The 12,052-nt window shown below is 46.5% G+C and overlaps 1 protein-coding gene across 2 annotated transcripts in view; it reads right to left on the minus strand.

Moving 5' to 3' along the window:
* The window catches only part of NXN (nucleoredoxin), a 158,410-nt gene extending 149,758 nt beyond the window's left edge, over positions 1 to 8,652 (minus strand). The window contains exon 1 of one of the 2 annotated variants that reach the window (XM_042917290.1): positions 8,197 to 8,652. In XM_042917290.1, the coding sequence (XP_042773224.1) occupies positions 8,197 to 8,568 (372 nt within the window). In that variant the 5' untranslated portion in view covers positions 8,569 to 8,652. Of the gene's footprint in view, positions 1 to 7,583; positions 7,969 to 8,196 lie in introns of those variants that run through there. The other variant, XM_042917291.1, reaches the window with a different exon arrangement.
* Between the last annotated feature and the right edge of the window lie 3,400 nt (positions 8,653 to 12,052).

Consider the following 12,052-nt stretch of genomic DNA (forward strand, 5'->3'; position numbering starts at 1 on the left):
GGGTCTTCTATGCATATCTAGGGTGAATCCACACCAAAAACCATTTGTTGAAAAGAGAACTTTCAGCTCCCTCTTCTTCCACAGAGAATGTTTGATGTGAACATTTTGTAAGATACGATTTCACAAACAGAAAGGACCGAGTTGAATTTAAGGGACTTCAGCTGAGCTCTTTCATCCAACACTGTGACCCTAATCTAATAATTGGTTCTCTTGCTTCAATTCTCCAACTCGAATATACTTTGAAAAGTTAAAACGTTTAGTATCTACTGATTGCTAGTTGCTCGAAGATGTAATAGGCATGCATTTTGAGTTCCTTGGAAGAAAGATTCCTGAGAAACACAAACTATGAAACATAAAAGCACGGAATGATAGGTCTACAGATAGGAGACTATTTTAATGGCCTAAGATTTTTGACATTTCAAAGTCTTTTCCTGTTTTTGAGCACAGAATTACAGGGCAATGGAGTTACACATCCATTTGCTTGTTTAAGTGCCTTTTACAGCACTCGTTAAGAAACAAAAACAAAAACACCCACATACTGTGGACATATACAATTATACAATTCAATTAAGGCCTAACTCTAATAGTAAATATTAAAATCAAGCTACACAATAGTGAAAGCACACATTTCAACTTACACGATGTGGAAGCTACCATGTGTTCAAGTTCCCAATCTAAAAGTCCCATGCCTGCTTTTCTGTGATCACAGAGTCTCAGCACCTAAGGAACTGATCATCTCCCCCCCTCTTTGGTTGGTGTCTGTCCTCAAAGAGCTTACAGTCTAATAATGAAACAAACACAGCCTAAGTGCTAGGGCATTTGCGCAGAAGATCTATGGAAGCCCACAGAATCATCCCACCTAGAGGACAAAGAGACAAGAAAGCTTCTTAGGGAAACAGGGGAACCAGGACTGAAGTTTAGAAGTTCCAAACTCAGCCAGCTGGGAGGGAAAAGAACACGGTGCAGGTGAGACAGGAGACAGGAGAATAGTCAGGGACCATGCTCTAGAATTTGGACTTGACCCCAAAAGCTATGAAGAACAACTACAGAATTCTTAGGTGGGAGAATGATATGATCAAAGTTGTGATTTTGGACTTGACCATTCCAGAAACAGTCTAGAGCAGCGGTGCTCAAGGCTCAAGGTAGGTTTGCAACCCAGTGCTTTCCCATAAGTTGCTACTGGCCCCAAACAAGGTAAGTACAGAAATTGAGAATGAGTACTCAGCAGTTCGACATTGCAGCAACAACCAAGCCTGTGATCAACAGGCTCCTCTTGTTGAAAAGGACAGAGACCAGCCTGTGTGAGGTCAGCTTAGCAGAGAGTTGTATGTGATTCAACCTCAACAGGAGTCATGCTTAGTAAGGCCACTTGGATTGGTGTGTGACGGATTGGAAATTAACAAAATAAAATAAAACTGATCATTGATTACAGCTTGAGAAGATGGTCTGAGAACCATTCCAGGCATCAAGATTGGAAGCAAGGAGCCCCAGGAGAAGCTGCTGGTGGTACACAGTCGTCCAGATGAAACCTCAACTCAAGCCGTGATGATAGGGATGGCAAGAATTGTTCAGAGTTGAGATGTATTAAGGGAATCGCATCAGCAAGACTCTGTGGATGTGAGGGGTGCCAGAGAAGCAAGGATGACTCTTGAGACTTCAGAACTCTTACTTCTCTTTTTTAATTTTTTTTTATTTTATCAGTTTTTAAAAAAAATTTTTTTAAGTTTATTTCAAGAGAGAGAGAGAGAGAAACAGAGCACATGAGCAAGGGAGGGGAAGAGAGAGGCAGAGAGAATCCCAAGCAAACTCCATGCTGTCAGCACAGAGCCCGATGTGGGGCTTGAACTCGAATTGTGAGATCATGACCTGAGCCGAAGTCAGGAACTCAACGCTTAACCAGCTGAGCCACCCGGCACCCCACCCCCCTTTTTTTTTTAATTTGAGAGAGAGAGCAAGTGGGGGTAGAGGCAGAGAGAAAGGGAGAGAATCCTAAGCAGGCTCTGCACCATCAGCTTTAATTTTTTTTTTTTTTTGGAATGTTTATTTATTTTTGAGAGAGAGAGAGAGAGAGAGTCAGAGTGCGAGCCGGGGAGGGGCAGAGAGAGAGGCAGACACAGAATCTGAAGCAGGCTCCAGGCTCTGAACTGTCAACACAGAGCCCAACGTGGGGCTCGAACCCTCAAACCACAAGATCATGATTTGAGCTAAAGTCGAACGCTTAACCGACCAAACCACCCAGGCGCCCCAACTCTTACTTCTTTTTAAAATAACAGTCAGATATAAAGCAAAAGTACGCAAGAACCTCATGAGAGCCAGGATCAGCAAAAAGATCCCAAATTCATAGCCATTTTCTTCAAGTGCCTTTGAATAAGTAGCATGGTAAATTAATAAAATACAGAAAAGTAAGCACTCTGGTGGTTAACACTGAGTACCGCTGGGAATTGAGAACGCAAAGAGAAGAAAACATCCTATGCCAAGCCTATGCTCTCCCGCTTGAAAGGAAATCATCCCTCGAGGAGCCTGGTCTACTCAGATTGGGGCTAGCTAGAGTCCTAGAGGCCCAAGCCTTATCAAAAATAAAAATAAAAAAGACCCCCTCCACCTCCCATACACAGAGCAACTTATTCAGTCCCCACCCCAGCTGTGTATCACACAAAGCCTCCTTTTTCAAATTTGTGCAGATACTAAAACAAGGCCTCAAAACCAAAAGGAAGAGTGATAAAAAGAGGGTGGGGGAGGGGGAGAAAAGAGGGTAAATGAAATCAATGACCCTAACCTCAAAACCCACAGCTTTCCTCTGTGCTCTGGTGCACATCCCAACCTCTATCAATCAGCAAGAGCTGTGAACAGCTAGCCAGTCAGGCCTGAGTCCCTAACTGGAGGCCTGAATCGTAAGGCGCAGTGGCTACAAGTCTGGGCAAACCTATCCTACAGCATTCCAGAGCTAGGAAGGGAGGTGGCCGTGTTAGAGGGTGTGTTAGAGTCTCCACTGCTCCAGAGAGCAGGCACCATCCCTTTCCCAAGCTGAAAGAGCAGCAGCCCTACAACCTTCACGCTGCCCGGATTTAAAAGGGCAGGATCAGCGACAGACGCGCCTAATAGCTCTGGCAAACCGCAGAACCAGCACCAAGTGCGTAATTAATCTCTCTCAAGAAGGGTGCCTCATCATCTTAAAGTTGTTACCCTTTATCCCGTCTGGGCCTCATTGACCTGATGTCTCAAGTTTCACTGGCAAATGTGAGTATGGAGCTCAGTAAATCTCAGGACTACCAGTTCTTTAAGGAACAGTTTTGTTTTGTTTTTAAGTTTATTTATTTATTTTGAAAGAGAGAGCAGGGGAGGAGCAGAGAGAGAGAGAGAGAAAATCCCAAGCAGGATCCACACTATCAGCACAGAGACAGACACAGGGTTCAACCCCATGAACTGTGAGATCATGACCTGAGCCGAAATCAAGAGTTGGACACTTAATAAGCCACCAAGGAACCCCAAGAATAGTATTTTCTAAATATTCATTTGCTTTCATTGCTTCATTCTTCCAGGTCTTTCTCCTCAATTATAATCTCTTCTAGGGCAATTCTTTCAACTCCTTCACCATACCCCCTGTACACTTAGAAGTCATTTGTTTGAAAAGTTAAAAAATATACCTTGTAACCGCAATTCTGTAATGTGATATATTCCAAAGTCTCAGGAGACGAAAGAATTACTAGATTTCATGAGAATTTTTTAACGATAGCTAGCACTTAGTGAGCACATACTATCTGCCAGGCAGATGCTATTATCTTCTCATTTTACAGATAAGGAAACCTGTGGCACAGACACGTAGGGTAACTTTCACAAGGTCACACAGCTATCAAATGACAGAGCCAGGATCTGAACTCAGGCAGGTGGACATCAGTCCCTATTTTTACCTACTATATACTAGACGTCTTCATTATGCAGAGAAAAATGAAAGATTAAAAAGCACATTACAAATAATGGAGCAAGGAAAAAGCCTCTCAAGGAAAATTGCTTTTATTACTTTAATTGGACTGTTGTCTTTTATTAGACAGATCCAAGTCCTGGAAACAAAGTGAACAGAGGGAGCCTGTCCTGGCTGATCCAGGCTCCTTTTGCACAAGGCAGAAAACCCCATCTTCAAAGCTGTGCTTTTTCCGCTATCTTTTAGCACCATGAAAGTGGTCTGTCAGTGTCCTAGAAGTTATTCTCTTAGTGGTCAGGGTATCGACATTTGAGGGAAGATGAGCTGGGAGAGATGGAGCTATAAAACTGCTTGGGTTGGAGGGCGGGGGGCGGGGGGGGGAAGCGCCTGGGTGGCTCAGTCAGTTTAGGCATCCAATTCGGCGCAGATCATGATCTCACAGCTTGTGAGTTCAGGCCCCGTGTCGGGCTCTGTGCTGACAACTCAGAGCCTGGAGCCTGCTTCAGATTCTGTGCCCCCCTCTCTCTCTGCCCCTCCCTGGCTCACACTCTGTCTCTTTGTCTCTCTCTCAAAGATAAAAAAGATTGCCTGGGTTGGTACCAAACCTTGCCCCATTCCAAAGAGCCAAAGGGATTCCAGTGAATTCTAGGCCACACCTCTGATTTAGTCTGAACCAAAAGAACCACCCAGAGCAAACAACCCAGACAGGGAAACAGGAAGATTCCCCTTCCCCTGACTGGAGCAGGCAGACCGGAGCAGGTAGACTGGACCAGAGCCTCCTGACTGCCACTCATCGGCCCCCAACTTTCTCTTTTCCTTTCTGTCTGGCAGGAAGGTCTAGGGCCAAGCCAGACCCCAGCAAACCTGTCTAAGACCAGTGGTCCTGCACCATTTGATGTCAGTGCACCCACACTGACCAAATGTATTCCATCAGGTATCCAGCCCAGGCAAAATGAAGTCCAGTGGCTTTAAAACCAAACTCCGTGCTGCCCTCTCTGATGCCGAAGCAGAAGATCCTGGGGATCCACTCTCCTGTTCGGCCAGCAAAGTAACTTATCCCCACCTGAAGAACACATCAAATTCCCAAAGTCCGAATCATCACCACTTTCCAACTATTCATTTCATTCTCTCTCTCCGGAAATCTGAAAAATGTCTCCCAACAAAAGGAAAAGCAAACCTACTTATTAAAACAAGTCCAACTGCCTTGACTTCAAGATTATAGGTTTCCTGACAAAACTGCTCTTATAAAGGCAGTCAAAGTTCTATTATCATTTAATTACAATTTCTATACAGCTATTTATATGTGTGTGCTTGGAAGCCAAAAAAATGAAGCTTCAGTTATTTTTGCACCTACCACAAAAGCAAGCAGAAACAGGACAACCTTCCATAAAGCTTTTTTTTTTTTTGTTTAAAGATGCTAGAGTCCTTTTATTTGCTGTTTTCTCACAGCTTCAGTCAAGGTGAGCAGACCCAGGCAAAATGCAAGCCTAACATATATGGTCATCCCCAGACTTTCTTACTACATAAAGGGGAAATTAATAAAAGAAGAAAAAAATACCACACAGCATTTTCTTTCCCCACCATAATCTTTCAATTTTCTTTAGAGAAATGCCAGCCAATAACTAATTAGAACCATATCCTTTGTTATCCCAGTGGGAAGAAGTATATGAATGGTTTGAAGGAACAAATGTTAACGAGAACTTTAAAAAACTTAGTAATCTGGAACTCTGGTTTGCCCTTCAGTGTAAAACAAAATTCTATTCTTTGAAACTATTATAGTTGGCGAAACAACATGGACAGGGGCCATCAGCAAAAAGGTAAGCGTTCACCGCTCAGCACCCTGAACCGGGGATGCCCTAGGCTTTTCCCTGTTTTTATCACGAAACTGCCATTACAAGCTCACAGACTTCTAAGCATCTCAGTTTCAAACAGAGAGGCAAAAACTCAACCTTACAAAAAAGGGAATTGTTTACTTTCTTTGGTTTCAAGGGAGAAAATAATTCCTTTCAGAGGGAGTACATAGCTGTTGTCATTTCTGAAAATATGTTTTCCATAAAAAACACAGCTGGAGTCTTTTTACCTGGCATATCACTACGGATGGTTTCCGGGATCAGACAGACCTTGAGTTGCCTATTCATGAACATCCAGGAGTAGAAACTACCTCTTCAAAAACTGGATTTGTTTTACACAACAAAGTGAACCAGAGGATGCGAGACAGAAAAACTCCGAGCGAAAAATAAATGTTTAAGATGCTATGCACCATGGTTTGGGCATGTTCAGCATTCTGAACTGTATTTTCAAAAGGGGGTCTGCCCTGTGTCATCCAGACTCTCATCCTGGTGGAATCGGCAGGTCCAGACTAGGGCCACTTTTTGTGTGTGTGCAGGGGACTAGCCCCGGCAGAGAGAACCAGGCATGGCATGTAGCATATGAAATAGTCTCCTTTTTCAAGAAAAAGCTTTAAGTATTTGGAAAACATCGCAGTCTGCTCCATGTTTTTACCATCCAGCAAATTTACTTCCTCCACTGTGAAAAAAAACAACAGGCCTCAGGTCTGTAAGTTTCCCATCATGTTCGCATGAGCTAGAAATCATGTGTATTGCCCAATAAGGACGTTATTTTACACATACTGGTATATACAATAGAAACTTGCCATAACAATAAAAATATTTTTTGGTAAATCACCTTCTGAATAATATTTCTCCCCAAAAGGATCATAAAAACAACCACCAAGGAAAACAAAGAATTCCCATATTTTTAAAGCAAAAAAGGATTGGCCATTCATATTCATGCACTATCAAATATATAACCCAACTATGAGCAAGATCACCTAAAAAGTGGTTAAAATGCCAAGTTTTGCCTCTATGTGGTTAGTGAGCTCATGTTTTTCCAATGTGAAGTTTACAAACTGTATTTGTTAAACTGTATTTCATGCTTTAAATCCTAAATCCGCACCTTACACTATTTGGAGATGATTTACTCGAGACATTTGGGGTCACAATATAAAGCCTTTTGGTCTTACTAAATCTAAATCATGCTTCTCAACAAGACTCTGTAGACATAAAAGAAACACATGGCATGCCGTTACCATCCTCCCCAGAGGCACGTCCACACCCCCAGAACAGCCCTTCTTCTCCTGTCCACTCCATAAACTAAGATTCTCCTCAGAAAGGGAAGGTGCAGGATTCACACGTTGCATCACGCATACAAATTAAGCAAGAACGCTCCAAAACTTTTCCTGCTTCGATTTATGACAAGATTTCCTGAATCCCTTTTATTAAAACAGACAGCTTCATCCAACAGATGCACTCAAAAACCCAAACTAATTTCAGCAGCAAAATGCTGGGAATGAGTAGTTGACAGCGAAGTATAAATTTCCCCAAAGCCTCGTTTTTCCAGTTAACCTAAGGGATCAGTTCAGCATTTAATTTCGAAGTGTGCCAAGACGACAGTGGCCCACCGACCAAGCAACTAAGACCTGCAAAGACGGGTCTGTTCCTGCGCCTGAGAGGCATCTGGGGAGGACTGCTGGACAGGCAGACAATGAAAAGCTCCCCGGTGGCCACTAGTCGAGCCCGCGGGGGCGGAGGGAGGAGGGAGGAGGGAGGAGGGAGGAGGGAGGAGGGAGGAGGGAGGAGGGGAGAGGAGAGAGCGCCCTTCTCACCCAAAGCCATGGTCAGCGGCTGCCTCTCCGGGGCACGGGGCGGCTTGGCCTCGGAGTCCCGGGTCACCGGGGAAGGGGTCCCCTGAAAAGAAGATTCCTCTCAGAGAGAGGAAACTTCCTGGTTTGGGCATTATGGGTAGGGGGCGAGCGCCAACCCCCCACCACTACAGGTATCCGCCGGGAGTCTGGAGGCTGAGGGAAGGAAACAGCCCCTCCCCGCGCCCACGGCGGAGGTTGGGGGTCACGGGGTCGGGACCCCCGGCGCAGCTGCCCACTAAGCAAGGCTCCCGACGCGTGGGGATCTGGCTCTTGGCTCCTCGGGACAGAAGCCGGGATCGGGGGCCTGGGGGTGTCAAACTTCCCCCACGGGCGCGGCCTGGCACCCGCACCGAGGAGTTGCCGCGGGAGCCCCAACCCGGCGGGATCCTCGGACGGAGGCGGGCATAGACAGAGGAAGGCGACACTAAGGGACACGAGGGGAAGCGTGTGCAAAGATACAGGAGCGGGGCCGAGGGGCCGCGTGTTGCGGGTGGGGCCGGCGAACACCCCGCTTCCCCGAACGCGCGGGCTGCGCACCGAGGCCAGGGGCGCCAACGAGGCCCGCGCAGCTCACCTTTCTGTGCTTCTCCTTGTAGGGCAGCGCCAGCCACGGCATGTCCCGCACGAAGTCCTGCCACTGCCGCTGGTCCTGGTCCGAGGACACGAAGACGATCTCCAGGCGGCGCAGCGGCTCGGGATCCGCGGCCGCCCCGGCCCCCGGCCCCGGCCCGGCCCCGGCCCCCGGCCCGGCCGCGGCGTCCCCCCTCAGGCGGCCGTAGAAGGCGGCCAGACTGCCGCTGAGCTGCGCGCAGGGGGCGCTCAGGCTGCAGCCGAAGTAGAGCCCGAGCAGCGAGATGCCGCGGGAGCCCAGCGAGTGCACGTCCACCTCCTCGCCGCCGCCCGTCACCAGCTTCTCGCCGAGCAGCTCCTCCAGGAAGCCCGACATCCTGGCCCACCGCAGCCCGGGCACGCGGGCGGGCAGGCGGCTGCAACCCCGCTCCCTCGGTCCTCGCGGCGGGCGGAGGCAGCGGCGGCGGCAGCGGCGGCGGCGGCGGCTGAGGCGGGCGGCGGGCGAGGGGCAGAAGAGAGCCCCGCCCACCAGGGCCCGCCCCTTGCCCGCCCCTCCGACCCGCCCCCGGCCCGCCCCCTCCGTGGCTGTCCCGGGCCGCGTTCTGGGCCCTAATCTGCTGCAGCTGGCGATCCCGCGCAGGCTTCCACCGCGTGGCCGAATTGCTCGGGAAAGAGTCCTAGCGAGAAGGCTGGCCGGAAACGCCCCACTCTGAGGGCATGCCCGAGGCTAAGTGCAGAAAGGAGAGGGGTCACCGAGCCGGCCTCTCTGAGGCTGCAGTCGGTGCGGAGCTGGACTGGTCCCCCACCCTCCGAGCTCTCAGTTCTCTCTGGACTTCTCCAAACATTCCCATAGTCCCCCTACCCGAGTGCTCTCTCTCTCTCTCTCTCTTTCCCTGCGCAAGGCCTAACCGGCCATTTCGTACCCCATCTCGGAATGCTTACAAGTACTTAGCATCTATACACAATCACCATTTCATCAGGCTGGGGCTTGCTAGCACTTATTTCTCTATCGTGTGTTTTGTGTATGTTTCGTCTACCTTAAGAGGACTGGAGGACGCCACCTCTTGCATTTCTCGGGTAGCTAGGCACACATGAGGGAGTCCTTGAGACTGGCGAGTGGCTCGTGGGTCGCGCTGTGGGAGTTCAGTCCACAGGTCGCAGTGAGTGGCTCTCTTCCATCTCCGCAAGTGTATGAAACAGATGCCGCAGCAGCTTTAAATCCATGCTGGCTGCACTCCTGAATCGGTTCTATACTTTCTATCAAGTCTGTTGATAGTTAAGACAAATTCTAGGAATTATTTATTTATTTATTTATTTATTGCCAGCTGGCAAGATGCTACCCTATGCTTGGATTGAACAGGTGGTCTGTGGCAAGCCTTCCCGCCCCCCCCCCCCATACACACGAAAAAATAAAATGCATACCGTGCCAACCTGCAATAGAAGAGGACCTTCAGTTGTGTGTGTGCTCAGCTACCAGCAACCCAGTGAAAGGAAAAGACGCCCCTCTCACCGCCCTCCACCCTGCCTTTGGAAGTTATTTCTTGGGCATCTAGCGCCATCTAATGGAAAGAGTGAAAAAATGAGATATGCCAGAGCCCAGTATGTGAAGAGATACTGGCAGGCAAGCAAAGTATTTCTACTTTATAGCGGCTTTCCACCCACACAAACATACAGACACACACACACATCATAGCACACTTTACAAGAGTTAATTTAAACCTCAATATCATCGCAAGATTTTGGCACAAATTTTCATGCCTAAGGTTCTCAATTTGTCTAGGCTAGAACAAGGAATTGTCGTTTTTCAGCTCAGTGAAATGTTAACCACACAAACTGATGAAAGAGGTGGAGGTGGGAGCCTAGAGTGGATTGGCAATCCTGAAACTTACACCTGCTTTCTTAGTATCCACCTAATATATCTGCTCACTTCATAAGAATGATCTGTGGATTGAAGACTGCCTTTAAACAAGCAAGATTCCTATCACAAAAAGGAAATTCTGAGTTAAGTCTTAAAGTGTCATGCCAAAATTCTGTGCCACTGCAGGGGCAGACTTACAATAAAACACAAAGGAAACATCACTTTTTACTGAAAATATATTAAAGCTATGAACATAACAGACATTAAGTTATTAGATATCTTTAAAAATCCTGGGGGTGCCTGGGTGGCTCAGTCAGATGGGCGTCCAACTTCAGCTCAGGTCATGATCTTGCAGTCTGTGAGTTTGAGCCCCACATTGGGCTCTGCACTGACAGCTCAGAGTCTGGAGTCTGCTTCAGATTCTGTCTCCATCTTTCTCTGCCCCTCCCCTGATCTCACTGTGTGTGTGTCTCTCTCTCTCTCAAAAATAAAATAAAAACATTAAAAAAAATTTTTTTTTAATCCTGAAAGGAGGGGCACCTGGGTGGCTCAGTTGGTTAAGCGTCCAACTTCGGCTCAGGTCAGGATCTCATGGCTTGTGAGTTCAAGCCCTGCATCGGGCTCTGTGCTGACAGCTCAGAGCCTGGAACCTGCTTCAGATTCTGTGTCTCCTGTTCTCTCTGCCCTTCCCCTGCTCACACTCTGTTTGTCTGTCTGTCTCTCTCTCAAAAATAAACATTAAAAAATTTATTTTAATCCTGAAAGCAGGGGTGACTAGAAGGCTCAGTTGATAGAACCTGAGACTTTTGATGTCAGTCAAGTCCCACGTTGGACATAGAGATTACTTTTTAAAAAGGGAAAAATCCTGAAAGTCATATTTGAAATACCCATCAGTGGATCAAATTAGGCACCACTGAAATCACGTGAGACAGATAGATCCTATGTTCTGACATTTTCAAATGAACACTGAAGAGATGTAAAAGGACTACAAATAAGCATTTATATCCTATGGAAGCAAAGGTGTGGAGGTAGGTGAAGTGGGAATTCGGGGGATCACAAAGTTGGGAAAAGAGTGAAGTCATTATTAGCATACTTAACTTAGGTCCACTAGGTGCAAGTCTGATATAAAGAGGCAGCTTGTTCAGCCTTTTACTTTTATTATTTCATAGCACTTTCCACTGGAGTATATCCAAACCAGCATCTGGCACCTGGGAAAGTGAGAGTTTGAGCATACTGCACATGAAATATAAATAAAATTTAGAGAATTGTTGGTGCAGCAGGCCTTGGTTAGAAGCCAAATATCACAGCTGCCTTTTAAAGGGGTGTGGAAAGAGGGGATTTGCAATGGAAATGATTCCAAAATCATAATTCTAGTGGGTGTTTGTTACAAGAAGAAGCCCAAGGAGACTCTTTTGGCTTCCTGTAAAGAATAGCCAACATCCTTTGACTTGTGAAAAGCACTCTCTCTGCTTATGCAGTTCAAGAGACCCACTTAAAGATAATGTCCCTACTGGTACTTAGCTAGTAATATTATATGAGTTGACTGGCTATTCTGAAAATTATTATTGTATTAAAATATGTATTAGGGAACCACAACGTGCCTGCCTAACATTGTATGGAACATACACATTTACAGAATTTCCCTTTTGAGAAATTGCATTCTAAGGCACATGATGCCATACAAAACATGTACTGACATATATGTGTTATACACACACACACATCTATGTACACACATACATGTCACCTTTAAGATTCATCAAGACCACGTTCCTTGACCTTCGGGTCTAGTAGCATATGTGCACAAAGATGTATGTGGACAGATATTTACTGATCCACTGGTGAAATCAGAAAAAAAAACTGGAAAACTGGAAAGAGCTTAACTGTGCAGCAACAAAAATCATTAAATCATAGCACATTCATTATTTGAACTACAATCTGGTCATTGAAAAGGATTAAGGAAAACTCAATGTATGCTGTATTAGTCCATATTATCCAGAGA

Source organism: Panthera leo, chromosome E1 (assembly GCF_018350215.1).
Source record: "Panthera leo isolate Ple1 chromosome E1, P.leo_Ple1_pat1.1, whole genome shotgun sequence".
NCBI classification, from domain to species: Eukaryota; Metazoa; Chordata; class Mammalia; order Carnivora; family Felidae; genus Panthera; species Panthera leo.